Here is a 25,417-nt window from a genome sequence, read left to right as displayed (position 1 = left end):
GAATAAATTATATATGTCCTCCTTTAATTATAGACCGTTGAATAATAATAAAACCCTGTAACAATAATAATTTATTGTAATTTGTTATAGTTTACATGTTGCATTGAAAAGAAAAAATACACATATAATGAGGATGGATTGGACTCATGGGAAAAATTTCAAATAGTTGTGCATGTATTGAATAATTGACCATCATGCATAATCGATCGGCTAGACATTGAATTGTAATAGTAATATAATTAATACTCCGTACATTGTAACGCTTATAGTTACCAAGCATGACATAAATTAGATTTTAATCACGTGCAAATTAAATATATATGGTTTATAGTACATCGTCTACATCTAAGGTATAATCTCCTTAATTGGATCGATGCGTAATTGCGTAAATGCATATATAGAATTATTGATTGATCGTGGATGAGTAGTTAGAGTTATTAATAAACATATGCCCTACGTACTGTCTTGAGGTTCTGGTGAAAATCACCCCTATGTGAGAAATTTTTACGGTGTAAATCTTAAGATATGATGACGGTCACATTGTATCTAACGGTCACGATATAAAGAATTTCATTAACCGTAGCTTTCATAATATTGAAGAACTTTTAACCAAATTTTATGAAAATGCCTAGAATGAAGCTTTATATCAAGTAGAACATGAGAGCGAGGGATAGCTCAAATAATTTCGTCTTTGTGGCTCTCTAATTACCCACAAAAAAAAAAAAAAAAAAAAAAAAAAGGAGAACATGATCTAAGTTGGGTCTAATTAATTAAAATTCTCATATAAATAAATCGGTGTTTTTTCTATATGGCTGGCCACACCGTGCATGGTTACCTTATCAGAGGTTACTTATTTAAAGGTTAACCAGTCGCAATTAGCGCGTTTTCAGTGTGAGACTAATCCCTTACCGACCAAGTAACCCCTAGACCCTGATCGACCAAGTAATTACATAATAAGTAACCCCGCCTATACAGTATGTTAAGTGGCCAACCACATGTGATAATTATTATAAATAAATAAAGAAAAAATTAAAAATGATTCCAAAAACCTCAGTGCTGCACTGCTGCTTATACTCCAACCGCGGTCGTGCTCACCTCCATTGGCAGTTGCCACCCTTTTCTCTGCTCCTTTCGAATTCATCAATTTTCTCCCTTCTAAATTCTCTGATCCTTCGCGATTACTGGTTAGTCTATCAATTTTGTTCTTTGATTCTACTCTTTTTTCAGTGAATATGATTCTGTTTTCTGCTTCTTTGTATGCATGTGTGCCTCTTTTTTTTTTTTTTTTCCCATGTTTTTTCTGTTCTAATGTGAATGTTTGAGCCCTTATTCTTGTAATTCATTGCAATAGATTCATGATCTTGTATTTATTCATATATTTTTATTTTTATTAATATTTTTTGGGTGGAAGACTCGATTTTTAATCGCCCAAAGTGGTTGAATTGCATCCCTTGTTTTTTTTTTTTTTTTTTATTTCAAATTAAACTACTTTTTTCAAGATTATAATTTTGGGATTTAATGATTTATGAGATGATTGAAAATCGAACATTTCCCCTTTTTTTTGTTTGAAAAACCCATTAGACTTTAGACAAGAAAGGAATTCAACATTTGAGAGGAATTTTATTTTTGTTTAGTTAACTGATTATAATTTATTTAAGTAACATCGTTAGTGGTTTTAGTATTTAAACTCTACACCACATCAATTGAATCGAGTTGTAATGGGGGTGATTTCATCCAATACAGTCATAGTGTTCTTGTTGTTTATTCACAAACTTTAAAGGGTGTTATAATTGAGTGAGAATCGATCAATAGTGTGGAATAAGGAATTATTTTTTGCATCTCTACATTGATATAGACGGAATTTGATAACAAGTCTTATATATTGTCTCAAAAGACTTTACCAACTAAATTAGCCATCACAACTAGGAACAAGGATTGTTGCTCGGATAAAAATGTGTTATTATTAACCAAAGACGATTTCCAATGGATTGGAGATGCTCGATGGAGGAAATATTATGGTTGGAGGGATTACAAACACCTTGTGACAAATGTATCTTTGGACAGATTGTGTATATAAAGATTCTTTTGCTTTGTTGAAGATGTAGATTCTTTTTTGGGTCTTTGGTCTAGACTTGTTTGGAGGAAAGTTGTGTGCATTTGGTATTCTGTCCTCTTTTCAACTATCAATGGCAATTTACATCCTTCGTATATGATAGATATTCTTGTGCTATTTATTTAACAATGTTTTGGCTTTTTATGATAATTCTATGTATATATTAGATATCTCTAAAATCCTCTTACATTTATGTATAATTTTCTTTCTTTCATTTCTTTCTTGTGTTACAAAAATGATAGAGTTCATTGAGGAGAAATGTCGGTTGGTTCATTATTCAATCTATCAAACTACTACAGCACTGCATTAAATGAGACCAACTTGAACAGGCATAAGACTTGCAATTTTGTGCTTGAATGTAAGGCTATAGGTTTTTCTCAAACCAAAGATGCTCTAAGAGTCACAAATTTGGCCTTGTCAAATCGAAATACTGATGTTTTCCTTGTGAAAAGCTATAATGGCAAATCTACAAAAACACTGTCTGATTTAGAGGACAATGGGGTTGTAGAGGATTCTGGAAACGGTAATGGAAATTTTCCACCAGAAAATGGAGGTGATGGCAGCAGTGGTGGTGGCAGCGGCAAAGGCGAAGGGGACAATGAGGATGAAAAGGAATTTGGTCCACTTTTGAAATTTGAGGATGTGATACGAGAAACTGAGAAACATGGGGTAACTCTTCCCTCGGATATACTAGAAGCTGCTAAAACTACAGGGATAAGAGAACTTATACTGATGCGATACATAGAGTTACAGGTATAGTTTTTTCATTTTTTTTTTTTTTAAATTTGGAATTGATTTCCTTTGGCAAAGTGGGGCTCTTTTATTGATTATTATTTTGATTCTAAAAACGGGCAGAGAAATAGATGAATTTTGCTTGAGAATGAATTGTAATTGAATATCTAAACTTATGTTAAAATGTGTCACTCTATACATTTGGTGTTCTCTCAATTCCATGAGAGATGAAGTTATGTAATGAAGGAAAATGTGTTGCATAGATGCTAATAATATTACTTGAAACCAATAAAGACGTTTTGGTTTCATGCTCTTGTCAAATTAGATACTACGTATAATTTTCTAATTGGTTCCACTTGTGAATATTTATTCATATTTTAGTTTGTATTGATACTCAGGGATCATTTTGGCCACTTGGCTTTCTGATGAGACATTGTTCAATGCTCCGCAATAGAATGATAGCAGATCCTGCATTCTTATTCAAAGTTGGGACTGAGGTACGTTGATAATATATTCATTTTGAGCCAAGAAGCACTGAGACTTTTATTTTTTTTATTTATTGGGTAGTGGTCTATTCACCTGAATTATCTTATATTATGAACTTATCTTATCTGAACTTTTTAGCCTTTAAATTATCTTATCTGAATTTATCAACCTTGAACTTATTAACCCTTGTATTGTATATTTATATTATATGCACTTTTTTTTTTTTGAAGAATTATTATATGCACTTATTAGCCCATATATTATCTTATATGAACTTATCATACTTGAAATAAGTGAAAATAAGGTGAACTGAACAGAGCCTTACCATGCTCGTTTGGAATAAATGCATGATAAATATCTTGGATAGTGGCTAATTTGTGCCAATTGTTTTAATTTTTTGGGATGGGGACACTAATTGCTTTTTAAATTGCAATGGACACTGAACAGACTTGTAATCAATGTACTAACTCACTATCATGTCCATAGCTTTTTATCTTTGTTTGATTTTTGTACATTGTGTTTAATCAATGTGCTTCTAAGCTCAAAATAATTGTTTGCATGGCCATGTGTATAATCTTGAAGCTATATTTTCCTTTGCTGTTAAAAATGGTGATTTGTGCAGGTATTTATGAACCCCCATCTAGAATGCTCTGAGTATTTTATCGGTTGTGTTGAATGATGCAGATAGTTATAGATTCATGTTGTGCAACATTTGCTGAAGTTCAAAAAAGGGGGAAGGATTTTTGGAATGAGTTTGAGTTGTATGCTGCAGATCTTCTAGTTGGTGTGGTTGTCGACATAGCCTTGGTTGGTATGTTAGCACCATATGTTCGTATTGGGCAACAGACAGTATCAAGAGGTTTACTGGGACGTTTCCAGCTTGCTTGTCGTAACCTACCTAGCAGGTAACTGGAACTAAAAATGGTGTGATCAATCTTCTCTGACGTACTAGATATTTCATTGCTATTTTGATACTCCATAGTGCTTGGACCAATATCCATTTTCAGTGAGAAAGTATGTGTGTCGGCTAAAACACTTTGTTTGGATTGTAAAGAAGTGAGGAGGGAGAGGGCATTTCGCCACTCACTTCCCTTAGCAGAACATTTCAAGTTTAAAATGAAGACGTTAAAGTAATTTTGAAAATTCTCCCTCTTGCCTTCTCATTGGCACTCGTTGGAGATATTTTTCCTCTAGTTGCCTTATCTTTCCCCTAATTTACTTACCAGCATTCCGAATATTAGTTGCACTTCCTTGGTCTTACGAAGTGATTTATTGGGCTCCGGCTTTGTTTTATATCTTTGGTTTTGCATGTACACTGTTTTTAGAAACTAAACGTTTACATGTTGGAATTGCAGCGTCTTTGAAGCTGAAAGACCAGGATGCAGATTTTCAGTAAAGCAAAGAATTGCATCATACTTCTACAAGGTATGACTTGGTTTGTATTAGTTTATTTTTGTAAGAAAAAGCTAGTGTATAACACATAACTCAGTAGCTTGCATGTCCTTACAGAGCAACTTTATCTTAATGCATGTAGTTTATGTGCCCCCTTGTGACATGTTTTATCAGGCATAAAAATTTTAAGATAAAACATATCAACTTTGCTTCTAAGACGAGGGAAAAAACAGATGGAAAATAAACATATCAACTTTTAGCGTTTTATGTAATGCTCCCATTCCTAGGGTACAAATGATCCTTGCCTTCCCCATCATCCAAGCTCCCTCAGGATGCATGATGTTCTTGTAAGCAAATCCTGAGCCAAAAGACTCTTCAAACCTCCCAACAAGAGTTACATACATCTTTCCATGCATTTATTAAGAAAATGGTCTAGATAGTGTAGGATTTGATCAATAAGTATAATGTTATGGTGAATGATGATTGGTTGAAGTTTCATCAAGTATTCAACTGTAAATTCACATTTGATAGAAAATACATTATTGATAATTTAATATAAATTTACAATTTTGACATGCAGGGTGTATTATATGGAGCTGTTGGATTTGGATGTGGAATTGTTGGACAGGGCATTGCGAATATGATCATGACTGCTAAACGGTAATTTTTTAAGAATCTGGCATTATATTTTGCTTGTCATCTCACATCATGTTTTGAGTAATTGTATCATTCAGCCCTGATTCATGATAGTCAGAAAGTAAAGACTGTACCCTATTGTTACCATTTAATTATTTGGTAAGGTGTGTTGATAACTAGTTCCCTATTGTTAGATGAATATAGAATTAAATTATGTGGTTCAGTAAATTATGGATGAACTACAGTCTTTACTTTCTTTTGTCTTCAACAAACCTTACCAATTTATTTTTCTACACTCTGCAAATTATTCTTAAGTTCTGGGAGATCTAGCCCGTGGAGAACCATATAATACGAAGTATGTTGCAATTGACAAAGCTTTTGTAAATTAAGTAGCTAATAAGTTTTATCATAGACTGGATGTATATGAAGTCAGATCTAAAAGCATAGTGGAAGACTTAAAGTACTTAGGAAGCAATGGTGAAGAACTTCTAGTGCTTCTAAAGTTTGAATCAAATTTGAGTTGGAGAGACTGCTTAATTTTCTAAAGCCAATGTGCAGCTGAGTTAGAACCTTTTTTTAAGTTAGCTGTACTTGCTAGAAACTTCCCTAGCCGTCTGATGGCACACTCTTCCTGGATTATCAGACAAAGTTTGTTCATAATTCATACTCTCCACCACCACCTCTCCCTCCCCTTCCCCCTCCCACCCACCCTCTGCCCCTATGTCAATTCTAACGCTTCGACATGTTTCTGGGGTTTCTGACTGTCGATTGCCTGTAAACGTACATGTATTTTCCATGTTAGTTTAGTTATGTTACATTTGATTTCTGAACTGAAATTGCTTAATACCATTTTTTTTTTATTTGCTTTGACAGGAACATTAAGAAGTCTGATGATGATGTACCTGTTCCGCCACTTGTAAAAAGTGCTGCACTCTGGGGTACGTTTGAATATGTTTTGAACTTTGCTGCTGTGAAACACGCGAATCTGTCTTCTTATGATAGACCCTTATTTCACCCTTTTATACTTATTATCTCTGCTCAATATTTTGACATCAAATTAGTATTTCATGCTTTTATGTTTTGTTTGGCTTTGATCATGCAACTGTTTAGGTAAACCTATTTGCTCAAAAGTCAGTATCTAGTGTGATGGTGCTTGCTTACAATATTTTGCGTAAGCTTTGGCTTTAAGTTAAATTCACAGTTCAGTTTGAGGCCAAAGATGGTGCAATAAGTGGCTTGCCAAGACTAGTTCCACACTTTCTCCCTTATTTAAACGCAAGACAATTCATTGATAATTGATGGGATTACTAGAAATAAAATTTTGAAACTTGAAGAAGACAATAAGCCTTGGTCAATGATCTTACTAGTTGCAAGATCACGGTATTCATTTAGTTTGAGAAACTGCTACCAATAGAGAATTTTATCAAGCTTTCAAGATTTGATGGATTAATTTTAGTGGGAAAAAATGGGAACTTAGAATATATAACAACAGAAATTGTGAGAAAGATGTCTCCGTATATATTAAAAGTCCATTGCCATCAAGGACTTCTGGGAGATCAAGTGGTTTCTATGTATTAGGATAGTCTAGCACCATCAAGGACATGTAGTGGACTAGTGGCAAGTTTCGGGATATTATTTCAAATTTCCTCAGATCATTGGGTTCTTGTCCTTCTCAGGCTACACTGCTGCCCCATGACCAGTACTGGAGTTAACTGAGTGGGCTACTTTTTTTCAACTTTAGGAAGAAAGGGTTTTTAGTATTGGAGAAACTGGTAAATTTCAGGCTGTACCAATTGGTAATTCTTTTCTCATCTTCATGCACCAAGACTTGAAATATCTTCAGAAGATGTTGAGTGTTAGTTGGCAATGTTGTTGATTTTTTATATTCTCAAGTAGGACATGCTTTAGCAACCAGTGCGTATCCTGATTCGTCATAATAGTTTCCTTATGTCAAAAATATTTCACTTGCAATGCTTCTGTTGTGCTTTATTAGAAGTCTTAACTGTTTGATATAATTATTAAAAATTTTGTGCCTTCATGACAATATATTGTGTCCTTTCTACTGTAATGTTATGTTTGCTTTTGGGAACAGGTGTTTTTCTGGCAATCTCCTCTAATACACGTTACCAGATTGTAAATGGATTGGAGCGTGTAGTTGAAACATCACCATTGGCGAAGCAAGTTCCGCCTGTTGCAATGGCTTTCACAGTTGGTGTGCGATTTGCCAACAATATCTACGGTGGTATGCAGTTTGTGGATTGGGCTAAATTGAGCGGTGTGCAATAGCTTGATTCTCAGTCCTGTAGCCAAATCTTCACTTGCACCCCCATGTCCTTTCATAGAACAACAATGCTGCAGTATTTACATCACAGAGGCCCTGGCCAACTTTGGTTACATTTTCCCTAGCTGTTCATGCATCACATATACAGCCTTTGGTAGTGCCAGGAAGCAGTTCAGAGATGTTCGTTCCACTGTGTGCTGTAACAAGGAGCAGCAGCAAGCAGGACAGGTTTTCTAGTTCTTTATGTTATCTTTCTGTTCCATATTCAATAAAGGAAAAGGATGACCACCTGACAATTTGGAGTTAGATTGCTATAGAAACTGGACATTTTTTTTCAAAATTTCGACTTAGCAAAAGGTGTTGCCAGATATTATGTTGAAACAATGTAGATTACTTGATTCTAGTTATATGTGATTGGTGGATCATTTGACAATTACAGGAGATCTAAGTGCGCAGCAAGTGTTGATCAGAAACAGCTTGCTTCTTTTTCTTTTCTATATTTTTTTTTAAACTCTCCTGTGTTCTTAAGTCTTCTTTCGTCTAATTTAAAATATGAAGTATAAAAATAAATGTGGGGCTCTCTCGGTTTTCTGACAGAGTGGTGTGGTCTCCTCCCCCACCGGGGGTTATGAAGATAAATGTAGATGCCTCAACCAAGGACGAGGGGTGGATTGGTTTGGGGGCTGTTGCTCGTGATAGCTCTGGAAAGATGCTCCTTGCTGCTGCAAGAAGAGTGAAAGCGGTGGGAGCCTCTCATTGCTGAAGGCAGACTGCTTTTTTTGGCTTGGAGAAAGCAAAAGATCATGATTACAATGATGTGATCCTTGAATCTGACTCTGAGGTTCTGATTACAAAGCTGAAGAATGCCCTCACCCTTTCCACTTTTGATAGCATTGCTGAAGATTGTCTATTCTAGCTCTGTAATTTCTTCCATTTTTCTAGTCTTATGTTAACCATGATGGGAACTTTGTTAGCTAGGTTAGTGTCGTTTGGTTGTGAACAATGTTGGGAAAACCACGCTCCTACTGAGGTCTCATTGTATGTACTTGATGACACTTACTATGATATAATATGCGCTTACCGGCTAAAGTATTTTTTTAATCTGAAATTTTTACTTCTGATGAGGGGATCAAACTTACAGCTAGGTCAGGTTAAAAATAAATCAAGATAATTGAGGACAAGCCCTAGCAAATCTAGTTCTTGTAACTAAAATTCCAATAAAAAAGAATACAAATACGAGTACATGAGATTAAATTTTATTTACATCATGGTCTTTTATTGCTCTTTCTACATACAAATACAATTACATGCATGAATAACATAAGAGTTGCCAGCCATACAGTTAAATTTTTATCTGGATGCTAGCATTGTTCACAATAGTACAGTAATATCAAGCAGGAAAAAACACATACAAACCAGTTTGCAGTAAACCAACCCGAAAGATTGAACATTGCATTGCAGCAATTATTTAAGAATATCTGATTTGAATGATACATAAATGGAGTATACAATTGGATAGTTCAACACCACAAAACTCTGTAATGTCTTCTACTAAAAATTTGATGTATACATCAACGTAGGTTCCTGGGTTTCTCTCTAATTAACCTGGAAGTGTATCAATATGTTCCACTGCACTTACAAGTAAAAATCCTGGAGCAAGGAGCAGAACTACAATGGAATCACAAAGCTTTTTCACCCCAGGAAGATAATAGTCTTCAACAAAAAAAAAAAAAAATCAGCTCATGGGCTTCATACTTCCTCGACCTGCAATGAACTCAGTAGTTAAAGAAAACTGACCATAGCAATAAAGCAAGTCAAAGTAGGCCATTTTTATAGCTATTTTTGGTGCACAACCCATAAATGATGGAAAGTGTGGAGACAGGTTCAAAATTTTTCAGTCATTTGGAGAGATTCACTGGCAAGTTCACATGAGACTATGAGATGCGTCGCAAGCAATGAGCTCCTCTATCAGAAATACAGGATGACTTAACTCCCTCTGCTTAGAACTAGTTTTCACATTGTCCTATGACTCCCAAGTCCCAACCCCTCAAAATTTGAACTTACATACTGGTAATGTTGCACATCTCCAGCAAGGATAGGAGCCTCTGAAAAGAGACTATTAATGGAGGAACTAAAAATTCATGGGAATTTCAACTTCCCACACAACATGGGAAGTAAATTCCCTAGCCCCCCCTTGGTCAATTGATATTCATGGGAATTTATAATTCCCACATTGCCAACTAAACAAATTATGGAAATTCCTAGGACTTTCAGTAGGGGATTAATTTCCCATAAAATACAACTTCCTATGAAAATTTGTTTCCCATGTCAACCAAACGACCCCTTAATCATGATGAGGCCCTCCCAGAAAAAGCTAGCTAAACAATGAAATCACATTTCCTTCATCAAATTACAATCAAACTGAAATACAATCTAATTTTACTCCCAAAGGTGTTCCCTAGACTTTGCATCTTTTAATACTGAGTATTACTAAGTCAAGCATCAAAATCATAAATGATTTGATTTTCAAAAATTTGGATTTGCACTGATCAACTTTGGTGACTGATATATATCTCATTAATGCTTTCCTGGTTTCCCATATCGATACAACTTGTATTTCAGAGTCATAGCGCAGAGAGAGCAAGAACAGCTGAGGTAGATACAAATGATAATATAAATAAAATGTTCAGTTACCTGAGGTAGGTTCATCAGTTCAAGAACAGCTGCTTGAGGAGTCAACTCATTGTCGATTATTCTGGCTACTGCTGTCAAAACTGGCATCTTAACTTTATATTTTTGGGCCAAAGCAATGACAGCTCCAGCTGTAGCAACACCTTCAGCAACCTGAATAATGGAAGATTCTTCAAGGATGAGAATCAAAATGCACAAAATTATTGAAAAGACATAGCAGAAGATGCTGGTTTCGCACCTGATTCATTGAGCTCAGTATATCTTCAAGTCTCTCCCCTGACCCAAGACGAACTCCAACTGTCCTATTTCTTGAAAGTTTAACAAAGCATGTAAGCATAATGTCTCCCGTTCCTGATAGCCCTGTAAGCGTTGCAGACTTGGCACCCATCTACATTGCAGAAGATGAAAGGAGCGTAAGTTGAGGATTGGATGCATTGCCCTGTCAAGCCACATCATCCAAGAAAAGAGAGAGAACCAAAGCAGGGTCAGGGCATGAGGAAGTATCAAAACCATTTTTTTCCAGGAGCATATGGCACAATTCTTGATTTAAAAGTATGCGTTTTATACAAATTTATAGCTACAAGTGCTTGAATATGCCAGCTTGTTTCGGTTACAAACTACCATAAGTTAAAGATTTCCTCTCCATCCACGTTGGAGAAAAGGCCAATAGAGGCAGGATACAAGGAACAAAATAAAACTATTTAAGGATCAACTGGCACATTTTGTGAGCGAAGTAAAACTTGCTATCTGTATTCACAGCAGCTAGTGCTAAAACTTGCAACATTCATTTTCATTTTAAAACTACCATATTTCCAGAGAAACATGGACATCTTAAATATAAAATGGCAAATGAAAAGAACTCAACGACTCTATACCTTTTTAGCTAACCAACGAATTTCTGAGCAACCTTGAGCAACAAGAGCAGCCATGGAATTATTGCCAAGATCCATCCCCTCCACAATTCCAGCTGCTATAGCCAGAACATTTTTCAGTGCACCAGCAATTTCAACCCCTGTAACATCACTGAAGCATCAGAGCTTATGAGTTGAGTAAGGTAAGCAAGCTGAGAAGCGAGAATACAAGATATAGCAAATCTCTATAACCATTTCACAAAAAGCTCTCACATTTTTAGTCAAAGTGTTGCAATTTTAGTGTAACGGAGGAAGTAATAGATTCCCGTTTGGCCTCTTATTGCAGTTTCTTATAAAAGGGCGAGATATACCTTGAAGTGTTGATTCTTAGCCTTTCAGAAGCTAGAAGCTGCTGAACTTGATTCGCCAATTTCTTGTCCCTTGAAGCAACTACCAGGGCTGTAAGATTAAAATTAAGCATAAGTGGAAAAGTATGGATAAAAAATGACATGATTGAAGCAACTTGATATGCTAACACTTTTTGTCAGAAACACAAGGGACCTGTTGGCAGTTTGCTCATCAATTCCAATGCAAATGAGGGCCCTGATAACGCAACAAAAGGTTGGCGAGGATTTTTCAATGCCTGTGGAATGATTTGAGACATCATCCGTAGTGTGTTAAGCTCCAAACCTTTGCTAAGTGAAATGAATGGCAAGCCGGGATCAACATAATCTACAATGCTTTCAAGAAAAGCAGCAGTAAACTGCAAAAGATTGAAATACAAAAGCTGATTAGGCCACATGTACACAGCAGAAATAGAACCATGCATTCTCACCCTTCAATCGAACACAAATAAACACAGCATATAAGTTTAATGAGAAAAAGAGGCCATAACAAACTAATGGATAAAAGATTGGAAACCTGCACTGGCACGGCATGGAGGCAGAAATCAGCACCTTGCAGAGCAGACTTAGCATCAGTTGTGGCAATAAGATTTTCTGGTAGCTTATGATTTGGAAAGTATTTACTGCAATGAAACAATGAAAAGGTTGAGTACAAAATACTCCTGTGGAGAGCCAAGTCTTTGAGCGAATCAAGTCAAGGCTTTACCAATTGAGATGGTTTTGATTAATAGATTGACAAACATGAGGATCACGTACGAGCATACTGACTTCCATTTCTGCTTTTCTATTTGCAACATGAGCTGCCATAGCTGTACCAAATGAGCCACCTCCAAGCACCACTACCTATATATAAGGCAATACTAAATTATAAGTAATAAGGAACAACAGCATAGATTGCAAGTGACTAAGTGAGTCCAAACAAAAGAAAGTTGTTGACAAGAATCAACCACATATGCATAGTATAATCTTTGACATCACCAACATGCAAAATAAACAAACCCCGACTGATTAGCACTTTAAATACAAGTCAGACTACAAGGAAAAAACCAATGGTTTAGAGTAACTGAGGAGGAGATAATATCAATTGTTGCCACGACGAAAATTTTCTTTATATACAATAATCAAGTTAATTGAACTCATCCAAGCTTCAACTTACATAATAATGGTTTTAGAAATAATCATCAGGTGTGGAATAACCATGAGATGTGTCCCAAGTTAATATAGTAGTATTATTTTAAAGCAAGATGCCAAATAACCATGTAGAAACAAAATACCTGGTCTTATGAATAAAAATATTTTCCATAGGATAATTTACTTTACAAAAAACTATGAAATCTGGTATTCAGCAATACTGATGACAAATTAAGTAAATATATAAGACCATCTCCAATAACTACTCGAGAAAACTAGGTAACTATGCCACTGCTCTTTTGAACCTTATTGAAGGAAACAAATGAAATTCTAACTCAGTTGGTTAAAGTCTTTGAGCTAGTACAACCCATACCAAGACCTCGGATTAATCTCGTCTACATCATTGTCCTTTGCGACTCCTTATACACCCAAAATCAAAATCACCATAAACTCAACCAAGATTACAAAACAGGACAGAACTTCCCCACAAAAATCATCAACTACAGTAATCTTTGCATCATATCATTAACCAAATCAAACCCACAAATTGCTACCTCTAATATAAACCTTCAACCCCAATTCAAAAACTGAACATTACCAATGCAAATAAATACATCAATAAATAAAATACAACAAATTAACCCTAAAAAATTATTAAAAGAACCTTTTTAGTGCGTTGAAGAACATCAGGTTTAGACTTAGAACGCAAAGAACGAGACCAACGAACAAGCTTCTCCCAAGCAATTCTGACTGCCTTTCTTCGATCTTTCTTCTCTTCAGCAGCAACAGCAGCAGCAGTAGAAGCAGTTTCTTCATCTGGGTTTTGTTCAGAATCATCAGAAGGTGGGGAATCCACAACTTCTGCAACCAAACATGGCCGCCATTGTTGGGTTCTTGAAACAAGATTTGAGCTTCTGAAAAATGGGGTTTTTGAGTGGAAATTTTCAGTTTGGAATTTGAGGGTGTTATGAAAATTACAATACTGAGTTTGAGTGTTTGAATTGTTGAAGATTGGTGAGAAAATTTTGAGTTCTGAACTTGCTGCCATTTTTTCCTTTTTTGTTGTCTAAATTGTTCTTGTTTTTTGTTTTTTTGAAGGATTAATTGTTCTTGTTTGAAGATTTGTTTGTATTTATTTGTAATTTTGTATCAATGGAAGTTTAATGGAGAATTGAACCCGTTGTTCTTCCTTCCCCCCCACAAGAGAGGAGTGTGGTTTTGCTCACGTTTAGTTCAATTTTGTGGAGGTTCATTCACCATTCACCAATCAAAAATCAAATGACTGAAATGAGGAAGGCTGTTTTAGTAATTACCTACTCCTATATTGCGGTGCGTTTTTGTCAATTGGATTGTTCGATTTAAACTTGCCCAATTAACAATTTACCTAAACTAAGGGCATGTTCTCTTCCGTTTCAGTTCACTTCAGTTCAGTTCGGTTTAGCTGAGCTCAGTTCGGTTTAGCTCTTAATTTATGTTTAATGATATAAAGCCAAATTTCATTCTTTTAAGCTCTTATTACAACGACGACGACGACAACAACAACAACAACAATAATAATAATAATAATAATAATATGAACAATAATAATAATAATAATAATAATAATCAATAAGTAATAAATAATAATAATCATCATAATCATCAATAAATAATAATAATTGAAATAATAATACTAATAATAATTGAAATAAATAATAATAATAATAATAATAATAATAATAATAACAATAACAATAATAATAATAATAATAATAATAATAATAATAATAATAACAATAATAACAATAATAATAATAATAATAATAATAATCAATAAATAATAATAATAATAATAATAATAATAATAATAATAATCAATAATTAATAATAATAATATTGATACAATTCATTGTTCAAATGGTTAGATACATGTAAGTGTTTTGTATTCTTTTGTCATGATACTATTTTATTTTTAAATTAAATAGTATATGTGTTTAAAATGTTTAGAGGTTTCAAGTTTTTAATATATTTTTCATAAATTTTATAATTATATAGTATATTTTTCGTAAATATTTTAATATGTACATTTGTATATACACATATGTATAGTAATAAATAATCAATAAATAATCAAAGATCACTAATCCGTAGTTAAAAATCACTAATTAATAAGTTCAGTTCAGTTCAGTTCAGTTAAGTTCAGTCAATCGGAACATGCCCTAAATTACATAGTTAGACCCTATTCTCATTAGATTATTTTCAGTTCAGTTCAGTTCAGCTCCTAATTTCCTTCTCTTATAAATCAGCTCTTATTCAGCTCGGCTCGGTTCAATTCACCTCATTTCAGTCAATGATTACAGACCCTTAGAGAGAGTATTCTACACATGTATTAACTATTGAACTAAAATAAAGTAATAATCTTTTGTAACATACTACTACTTTATATTTGATTTCAATTGGCTTAAAGCAAATCTTCCAACTCCAACAAAGTGAAAAGGATGGCAAGAGCAAGTATTTCTAACTTGCTTTTGATTGTATTGCTAAAAAGTTTATTAATCATTTGTAAATAAATAGTTGTAAGACTTGTAACTATTCCTTAAAAAAAATAAAAAAAAGTTGTAACTATTTTTACCATATACCTATGATATAGTAACACTTTTACTTCCTTCAAAAAAACAAAAAAAAAAAAAAAAAAAAAAAAAAGAGAGTGACACTTTTACTAACTACGGAGTAATTAAATTACAATGCAAATATATAGCTACTGTTAGTAAATCAAGCAATTGATCACCAAACAAAGTGAAAAGTAATAATCGGATAACTCTAAACTTGTCAGTGTTGATAATGTTTAAGGACTATTCTTAATTTAGGGAATAGGGATACAACTTGTATTTACAAGAATTACTACTTGGGATTACTACTCCGTTCACTCATGTGCTTATAGGAAAGGTAACCCAATACAATTTAGAGTTTTTTCTTTTCTTTTCTTTTCTTTTGGTATCTAATGCAACAAGCCCGCAACCAAAACTAACCCATAATATTTTCCATGTTCCTCATGAGAATTAATTAAACCCTTCCTCTATAGGATTGGGACTTGGGACTTGGGTGGGATGAGTTGTGCTACGTAATTTGAGCTGAGTTTTATTCATTGTTATGTTAGGTATAATTGCGAGCAATACCCTTATAGGGTATTTATTTTTAGGTACATCCTGGTATATATAATAAAGGATCTAAATATATATGTGGTGGTAATTAGTTTTTGCTTTGCTTTAGAGGCCAACGATGAAAATTAAACTAGAATATTTACTTTTAATGACTTATAAATTTATAATTATAACGACCGGCACATTAGATTTTGTCACTCTTCAGTCTTCACCAAAGCAAAAAGAGCTATAAATGATTTGAAACCTAATTTATAATTCCACCATAAAGCTTAATTACATATATAGACTGCATGCTTAGGAGACAAATTAAACATGAAAACGTCAATAATGACGCTTATGAATTTTAATCCTTACTATAGTCCACGCAAGTGATCATTTAATTGGCATCTACTATACACCAAGTCGTTATTGGTTTATATGAGCAACCATTCTAGTTAACAATTTGTATGACCAATGAACAATTTTGATTGCTTATATATTCTTCTCTCTAAAAATAAAATTCATGGGAATTCTAGAGTTTAAGATTAAGTTTAAGATTAACTATAACTAAGAAGATGCAATAAGGTCATTTAAGTGTTGCAACTTGCAAGTAGTACATGTTTGAATATCTAACAAGCAAATTTCCAGGTATCTAGATAGCTAACCACAATATAAACTAGATATCAAATTGTATAGAAATTATATGTATGTGCTTTGTAAAATATTTGCAATAAGAGTTTGATTGAAATATACATTGCTTTGTATGAAATCTTGAATTATGAATAGATGATGTAATTAGTAATTTGGCAAACAAACATCAAATTTTTATAAAATAAAGTTTGTTAATTTTGATGGTGTAGTGGAAATTATTTCAAACTTTCACACAGGTATAGTAGGAAATTTCAAGCAATTAAGGGTTATCTTAGGCATTTAAAAGATGAAATTGGGATAAATTTATAATTTAAGTTGAGCTTGTTTGAAACTTGTGGAATGCAAATTGTTTTAAATTCTAACTTAATGTGAGCGAGTTATATTTGTTAAAGGATCAACTCAACCAAAAGTTTAAGCTGATGGTTGAGGCCCAGGAATATGTTTTATACTTTATCACTCCCCCTCACATAAAAGGCCCTCTGGGCTTGAAATGTGGATGCAACACATGCCCACCCATACCTAAGGACCAACTCAACCAAAAGTTTAAGCTGATGGTTGAGGCCCAGAAATATATTTTATACTCTATCAATATTGTCTAGGATGTTAGTGTATATATAGAAGACGATATTGTAGTTTTGTAGGAAAAGGTATATTGAATTAGAGTATGGACATATACTTCGTACGTATTTATGAATGTTTGGTGAGGGGATTTATAAATTTGACGAATCAAAAGAGGAATTACGAGTAAAAAAAAATAATATTATGGTCATTATGTGGATGATCAACTAGTTTAGTTGGGTAAAATCTTGCCACAAATTCACCAATCCACACACAATTCATGTTTTATACTTCCTCCTCATCTAAAGATACATTAGTGCATATTATCTTGCTGATTGATTGCGCAGTTTTACCAAGTGAGACAGCACGGTAATGAGTATTGAAGGCAATGAAAACACAATAGTAGTTGCTAGTGATAATGAAAAGGGTAGTCTAAATGAAGATGCATCAACCATGAGTAGTTGTTGCTATCCCTTTTATGTGGTGAGTAGAATTGTAAGAAGATGCCTATTTCTTGCTTGTTTTCCTCTCATTAGATGCTTTGGATGGGATGAATGCAGACATCAACATCATCAACAACATTTCTTCTAATGCAACAAACTTTCATATATTCTAAGAGACCATGCGAATATTTTTAGTTGTCATATAAGTTTTTTGTTGTTGTATTGTAAGTTTTTATAGTGTAGAGAGAGAGGTACAAATGCAAAGGTCACAATGTATAAGAGATTTCATCCAAATTCCTGAGTATCCCCCTTAATGCTTAAACTAACTAAACTATTACCTCCATATTATACTAATTGCAACAAACGGGTAATTTATATGAAATAGATTTAGTACTTAGCTCACAATTGTTTTATAGTAACACACTAACACTTGTTTAAATCTTTAATTTTGTCTAATCTAGTTTGAATTATGACAAAGAGTCCATATTGTTCCTTACACGGAGTAATATTTTTCTTACATGACCCTACTCACCTCTATCAATCCTTATCCTTAGAAAAAAGGTGAGTATAGTCTTATAACATTCCAACCGCTCAATGGCGCTATTGGTGCAAGTTAAATCTTCTTTCCTTTTTCTTACATTACATGTCATTTTAAAAAAGTACGAATGAGTCACAAGGACAATACAAATTACAAATAAAGATGAGAGATTGAACATATGACTTATTGTACACAATCCCTCAGCCTTAATCATTAGACCAAAACATCATCCTTATGGTGCAATTATAATAAACCAGCGAAAGTAATAAGTATAACTAATAAGAATAAAGTCTTTATTGTTGCCAAATACCAAAACAACTTTGGAGGTACATAATAGAAGGTGAAGTAGCTTCCAAAGGTTTAAAAAAACATGTGCTATAATTCTTAGAAATGAATCTAGCCAAGTTGTTGCGGCCCGCTCTTTCAAAATGGGCCATTTCTATTCACAAGGTGTCAAAAGTTGTTTGCTCTTGAATGAAATGGAAATCTTGTAAGATAAAGAAATTGGCAATTATTTGGCCTTTAAAGATGATAACTAAGTGGTTACCAACATCTTACCTTGTTGGATCATTTTCAATGTTTGTGGTGATTTTCACTTATCATGTATTCATGTGTGTTATTCTAATGTTGGTTCCTAGTTTTGATATGCTTGTCGTATTATTGGCCAAAAAATTGACTTTTATACATAAAGGTCAGCTTCTGGGCCTTGAAGTCGGCGGGAGGGAATATCTAACCAATTTCGAATTGGTTTAAATCTATGTTGTGAAGTGAAAGATATTGATGTAATAAGCTGCCAAAATTAAATCTCAAAGAAATTTTTAAAAGTGCCCTTTGAAAATTTGAAAAGTTTAATAACAATGGCCAAAACTATTAAAAAAAGAACTAAACTATAAAAGAAAACATAACAAAAATGGGTTAAGGAAAGTGATATCATAGTAATTCCGAGTATTCAAATTGTCATTTTCAAAAGCAAAAGTTAGACGATCCCCAAAACAAAATTTCCAACACGGGTAATTAACTTCTTCCTATGTCGTCCATGCTACTATACCCTCCCTTTCTTTTTCCACCTTTAATTTTTTTCTTAGTATCAACATAATATCTTGCATTAACTTGAACATCCCATATGCTTAGTGTCTGCGTTTCATAACTTGGCACCTCAATTTCTTGATGTCCGATAGTTTAAGTGGCTTTAACATGAACATATGTGCACCCTCTTCCAAGCACCTAAACAAAAATTAACAAAGTTACATTATAACAACAACAAATAAATTGAACAAATTTCAAAGTATTTAGGAATTTGCAAATGTAAAATTAGTTACTTGTTAATTCTTGTTGGGACATTCTCAGAGGACATTATCACAACGGGCACTTCCTTCAATTGTGAGGATTCCTGCACAAAGAACATGGAAGTACATACTCTTAGAGCCATGCATTAATAATTGGTTAGTGACTCAAGTCTGTTTCAAACCGTTAAAGTATAAGTCCAGTGGCGGAGCAAGATATGTTGTTAAGAAGGTTCATTTTTATAATTGTTAAAGTGTCGAACACAACTTTACATAATAAAATTCAGTTTTTCGAGTTTCAAGTCAAAAATTTGTATTCAAAACACAAATTTTTCAAGTAAGTTCTAATAAAGTCAAATAAGTTTTTGCGAATTACAGCAATACATTACATAAAGGTAAGAATTAAGATGTTACCTTAATCTTCTTAAGCAAATCATAGCCAGTCATTCCAGGCATGCAGTAATCTGTGAGTACCAAATTAACTTTGGAAGCCTGTCCAAATTCATATCATTATATTCATTAATCAAACATTATACTATATTATTAATACTATATTATAAGTGTTAATGGTTCTAATTAAAATTAATGAACATAATAATAGCTTGCCTTGGAGGTGGAGGTGTTCTGTTGGTCTTCTCCAATTCCTAAGTACTCCAATGCACTCATTGCATTCTCAGCTGTAGTTACTGAAGCAAATTAAGTAAAACACCGTATTATCTTACATTATCAATTTAATTTCTTTATAATTATGACTAAAACAAAGTTAGATTATGTTTAGTCCATACAATATAGTTGAAGCTTAACAAGTGTCCTTAACATGATCGGGTTTTTTTCCTAATAATCACACATCTACACTCACTTTCGCGTTTGTTCACTAATTACTTTTTCATTATTATGTCATTTCTTTGTACAATAGTATGTTACGGAGTAATATCTTTTACGAGTAATTGACAATTCGACTTGTGAGGAGGAGATCCTAATGTTATTAGTAGTAATACAGTTACAAAGTAGTACGGAATAAACTCGTAAGGAGGGATCCTAATGTTAATATACAATCCTAAAATAAGGTGTTCTTTGTGTTTTTTTTCAACAGGTAAAAAATAAAAAACACGTGGAAATCAAAAAATTTCCTGTTATAATAAAGCTCTAATTAAAAAAACCCTAGCCTCCTCTCTCTCTTCTCTCTCCTAAACTTTAGCCTCCATTGTCAATTTTGAAGGGGCTTCCATCGGATTTCACCGGTGGAAAGCCCCAAATTTTATTTTCTTTCAAGTTTTTTAATTAGTTCTAGGTTACAATAATGTCTCCCTCGAAAGAAAGGGTTTATCTCCTTCGAAAGACAAGGTTTTTTCGATCTCCTTCGAAAGACAAGATTTTTCGGACTCCTTCGAAAGACAAGGTTTTATTTGTGTTTAATTTGGTCTCTGGTTGTGCGGGGCTACTATTGATTATGGCTCGGAATCGGGCTACGGAATCAACACAAGAATTTTCTTTCTCACAAAATTGCGAAGCGGCGACGGATCCACTCAAAAAGTTGTATGAGACAACGAACCGAGAATATGCCGAATTGTTATATTTATGTATTTGGATTCTTAGTCCTTCCCCGATTAATTCTTGTTTGATTTCGCTAAATTCGTTTTCATTATCGTTAATTGTCAATTGTAGATGCCGTATGGCTATTATTAATGAAATTTAATGTCCTTTAGGACTTCTTTCAAAAAAAAAAAATTCCTGTTATTTTATTTACCTTCTGACATTTTTATCCGCACCCCTCCCAAGAGGAGGAAGTGGACAATTCAAAGATTCATCCCCATTTTATTATCACATTTTTAATTTTAAGTTACTATTCTAATTTAATTTCAATATCATTAATTTACATATTATTTCTTTGTTTTATATGGAGTACTACTTTCTCCGTTTCATAATGATCGCAACACTTTTCTTTTACATTGGTGTAACCACGTTTCATAATGCTGCATCCACTTAGAAATAGTAATATTTTTATACGCTGTAGTATTAACTTTAACACCTATCCTATTACATATAATTAAAAGTTATTTATACAAAATGTTTATTATTGGATTGGTCTTGCATCAAAAAAATGAAACTTAAAACAATGCAACAATTTCTAAATAAAGGAAGTAAGACACATAATTTAAATCCTAATTACTATAAAAATTTGTTGTAAAGGTCAATATAGCAAGTATACGCCATAACAGAGACAATTCAACCAAAAAGGTAACGACCTAATTGTAGAAATGATATTAAAATGAGATTAATTTAACATTAATAATGAATTTAATTATTCCAATCAAATCCCAAAACATATTATGTGACGGATTGGATTTTAGAAACACAAAATATGTCCCAAAATTGACAACACATTACTACAATTTTAAAGAAACAAGTTTGATTTAGCAAATAGTATATCCATAACATAATCATTAAAAATTAAACCAAGATTAATTAATTCAAAATTAGTACATGCAACTATCAAGAACATGTAAGACACTTTGCCAAGTGAAAAGAGCATAAAAAGGTTTATTCCTTAGTGATCCTTTCTTAAGAAATATTCAATTTCCCAAACATTCTCATAAAATCTTAATCTTCAATTATAAAATTAATAGAATATTAATTAACTACTAAGGCTTTCATGTTAATTAGTTATTAGTATTCCATAGCTTAGTGATATAACTTAATTATAATATTAATGAAAGTCAAAATAAAAACCTATAACAATCAAATTAATGATGAAAACTGTTGAAAAAGTCTAAAGTCAAAGCATAAACAACCAAAACGACGTCGCTTTATATAAACCTTACATTGAGAAGTCAGTTTGCTAGCATATAGCTAGGTTGTCATTCTTATTATCATATATATGCATGAAAAAACAAATAATTTACTCGTGTTTACCCTCAAATCATTTATTACCACGACCCAAAAACGTATAAATTGAGGAAGCGTAAAAAAAGATAAGTTAAGATTGTAAATTGTTAATACATACGAAATAGTACTATCTTATTTTGTGGAGCGTATAAAATAAAACACAATTTAACTATTTTTATAACTTTTAACTACAACTCTCCAAAATATAAATCCTTAAAGAATTGTGCAATTATAAAAAAGAAAAGGTAAATTATGTCCTTTTCAAATAGATTATACTCTATTAACCATCTACTTTTACCAAAAATGAAAAGACAAAATAGATTCAACTAATTGCTGAAAATTAAATTTCTTTACAAGTAGGATAAATGGTATATGTATTAGCACGAGTACATTCAAGTTTATTCGAACCCCAATTTCCACTTAAAATGAGCCATTTTGCTCATATACCCCATTTTACTCATATACCATAATCCTTCTCACGTTTGTTTTTTTTTAACTTATTCTCTATTAAATCGTACCTAAGCCTTTTCTTTTTCCAACAATTTCTCTAACAAATTCCCCTAATTTATCTTCTACTCATAATTTTTATTTTAACAACATGCAAATATTTCACTCCGATTATCTTTCCTCAATATCCGTGCCAAATCCTAACAAGCAGCTAAGATTAATTTAAAATAAAACTCACAACAATTTCATTTCCTAGTTTCTCCTTCCACAAATAAAATAAAATAAAAATAATTTACTAAACAAAACTAACATAAATTACATAATAATGAAGTGCAAAAAATAAACCTCAATTTAAATTAATGCAGTTACATAGAAAATCAGTTTCAAAAAAGTACAAAAAAAACATAATACAGTCAAATGAATAACATTATCAATTTATCTTTGCAAATCCACAATTATTCATATATGGTACTCGTCATATACAAGTAAATAAAAACGGGGGAAGTATATAGTATTTACCTTTACAAGACGAGGTCTTGAGCAACCTTTCGATAAGTTTACGGTCAATGACATTATCATCCACGGCAAGTACATGAGGTTGATCTTCATAAGATGAACAACAATAAGATGAACAAGAAGAAGTTGAAGAGGATGTCTCTTGATCTTCACTATCCATCTCTCTTTCTCTCTCTACCCTTTCTCTCTCTAAAAATAACCTTAACAATAACACCCCCAAATAATAAATAAAAAAAACACTTCTTTTTATGTTATAAGAAATTAAATTACGTACCTAAGATAGCAATAAATGTAGTTTTGACAAAAATGAAGACAGAAACAAGAAAAATGAAGAGAGAGAAAAGAAGATACTATGAAAACATGAAAATAGGATAAAATCTGGAGGAGAATTTCAATGATATATTGTGATCATTTTTGGGATAATCCCTTGATTTATTTGCAGTGTTTTTTTTTTTTTTTTTTTAATTTTTATAGCATGCATATATATATGAATATATCATGATATAATAATATTTTCTCTCTCTAGGATCTTGTTACTGCAATTCCAAATCTCTCTATTTCTTCCCTCCAAAAAGTTGGTTCACTTCATCTGTTTTGTTTTGACACTTTATATCAGGTCAATTTTTTGGTTTTTTTTTTTTAAGTCTTTTTTGTATGTTTCCCAATTTTTAGTCTTTTTTGTATGTTTCCCAAGAACCTAGCAAGTGTACCTATTTAAAGTATAACCATGTCTACGTTTACTTTGAAAAGTACTCGGTAATAATTGTACTTTTTATGTTTCTATACTCCTTCCGATTTTGGGTTAAATTCCCTTTATTTTGAGCTTTTGGGTAGTGTAGAATAAAATAGAGGAGCATAAGGTAGAGTACGGAGTAGTTGTTATTATTACGGTAGGTCTTGCGTGTGGTTGGCCACGTCGTGTGATCATTTATATAAAAAAATAAAAATAAAAAATCCTAAAATTTAATATTGACCAATTAACCCTGTAATACTGATGGGGTAACCTTTATAACATTGACCAAGTAACCCTATAACACTAAGGGGTCGTTTGGTTCGCACGAGGTAATCGAAATAGAATGAACAAAGGGAAAGGAGAAGAATGAAATGAAAATACCCTATTTTTGCTTTGTTGTTTGTTTTTAAAACAAAGGGAACCATTCCCCCACCACACCACCACTACAACCACCACACATTTCATCAATTTGTCATCTTTCTCAGCCACCAAACCCCTCATTGGCCCTCCCCCGCCCCTCGCCGCCCTTCCCCCTCCCCTCGCCGCCCTTCCCCTCGTTTTGCCGCCGCTAGCAGCGTGAGCATCGAGTGCCGTCATTCCATGAAGAGACCCACCAATTGCTCAAGAAAACCAAAATGGAGGCACAGAACTTGTACGCGTGCTCCTTCGCAAAGTAGCCTACAATGGCTATCTCTGAATTTCCATTGTTAAACGGCGTTGATACATCGGAGCCGCTAATCACCGCCGTAAATGTTCCTGGAGAAGGAGATTATCCATCGATAACGAGTTTCAAGGATGCGACGTCGATTTATTGGTCGGAATCCGTGAAACTGTGGAAAATTGGTGGTCCATTAGTGTTCAATATACTATGTCAGTTTGGTACTAATTCTCTCACTAATATCTTCGTTAGACATATTGGAGACCTTGAGCTTTCTGCTATCTCCATATCTCTCTCTGTTATCGGAGCTTTCTCCTTCGGATTTCTGGGTTTTGCGGGGCTAGGGGTGGTTTTTGCGGGTGAGGGGGGGTGCAGCGGTGGTCGGGGGAGGCTCGGTGGTGGTCGGAGGATGGGCGGCAGTGGTCTTGGCTGGTTTTTCGGTGGTGTTGCTAGGTGTGAAGGTGGTGATGTGGTGGTGTGAAGGTGGGTAGGGAAAGGGAATGGGAAAGTCTAGGGGGTGGGGAATGGAGTTGGAAGGATTTGGGGTAATGAGGAGGGTAAAGGGAATGATTAAAAGTAGGGGTGAGCATGGGACGGGTACCCGTACCGTTAGTACTAATGGTTCGGGTACCCGATAACAAAAATTACTAAAAGTGATACCCATAATCGGAACCGATAAGTTCGGGTACCCGAATTTTGGGTACCCGGATTTTCGGATCGGTTATCGGGTACCCAATAAGATATCCAATAATGATAATTAAACTTAATTATGTAGTTATTATGATATAATTTACAACTAATTAAAAATAATACCATATGATCTTGACCAAATTATTAATAATATTACTAATCATTGATATTATAAAGT

General features: G+C 33.4%; 3 protein-coding genes across 4 annotated transcripts; 1 reads left to right on the top strand and 2 right to left on the bottom strand.

Annotated features, from left to right (window-relative positions):
* Positions 1-1,029: 1,029 nt before the first annotated feature.
* Positions 1,030-8,729, top strand: LOC145555662 (protein RETICULATA-RELATED 1, chloroplastic-like). Its single transcript, XM_081617406.1, has 8 exons — positions 1,030-1,184; positions 2,356-2,866; positions 3,244-3,342; positions 4,016-4,236; positions 4,687-4,756; positions 5,304-5,383; positions 6,233-6,297; positions 7,452-8,729. Exons 2-8 carry the CDS (start codon positions 2,372-2,374, stop codon positions 7,643-7,645), a joined length of 1,224 nt encoding a protein of 407 aa, XP_081473532.1. The 5' UTR covers positions 1,030-1,184; positions 2,356-2,371; the 3' UTR covers positions 7,646-8,729.
* A 349-nt stretch (positions 8,730-9,078) lies between these two features.
* LOC145555661 (glycerol-3-phosphate dehydrogenase [NAD(+)] 2, chloroplastic-like) lies at positions 9,079-14,048 on the bottom strand. Of its 2 annotated transcripts, XM_081617404.1 has the most exons (9): positions 13,382-14,016; positions 12,293-12,429; positions 12,104-12,209; positions 11,744-11,945; positions 11,554-11,641; positions 11,207-11,354; positions 10,570-10,719; positions 10,335-10,484; positions 9,079-9,404 (listed from the first exon to the last, which is right to left on the bottom strand). In XM_081617404.1, exons 1-9 carry the CDS (start codon positions 13,763-13,765, stop codon positions 9,390-9,392), a joined length of 1,380 nt encoding a protein of 459 aa, XP_081473530.1. In that variant the 5' UTR covers positions 13,766-14,016; the 3' UTR covers positions 9,079-9,389. The 2 variants fall into 2 exon arrangements, with proteins under 2 accessions (XP_081473530.1, XP_081473531.1); XM_081617405.1 differs by lacking the exons at positions 9,079-9,404; positions 10,335-10,484 and having other exon boundaries at positions 10,578-10,770; positions 13,382-14,048.
* A 4,805-nt stretch (positions 14,049-18,853) lies between these two features.
* On the bottom strand, positions 18,854-23,604 carry LOC145555660 (two-component response regulator ARR17-like). The gene is made up of 5 exons (XM_081617402.1): positions 23,162-23,604; positions 19,916-19,995; positions 19,724-19,801; positions 19,346-19,416; positions 18,854-19,250 (listed from the first exon to the last, which is right to left on the bottom strand). The coding sequence occupies exons 1-5, from the start codon at positions 23,316-23,318 to the stop codon at positions 19,154-19,156; spliced, it is 483 nt and encodes a 160-aa protein (XP_081473528.1). The 5' UTR covers positions 23,319-23,604; the 3' UTR covers positions 18,854-19,153.
* Between the last annotated feature and the right edge of the window lie 1,813 nt (positions 23,605-25,417).

Source organism: Chenopodium album, chromosome 8, assembly GCF_948465745.1.
Source record: "Chenopodium album chromosome 8, dcCheAlbu1.1, whole genome shotgun sequence".
In the NCBI taxonomy this organism is placed as follows: domain Eukaryota; kingdom Viridiplantae; phylum Streptophyta; class Magnoliopsida; order Caryophyllales; family Amaranthaceae; genus Chenopodium; species Chenopodium album.
This window is presented reverse-complemented; position numbering and strand designations above follow the sequence as displayed.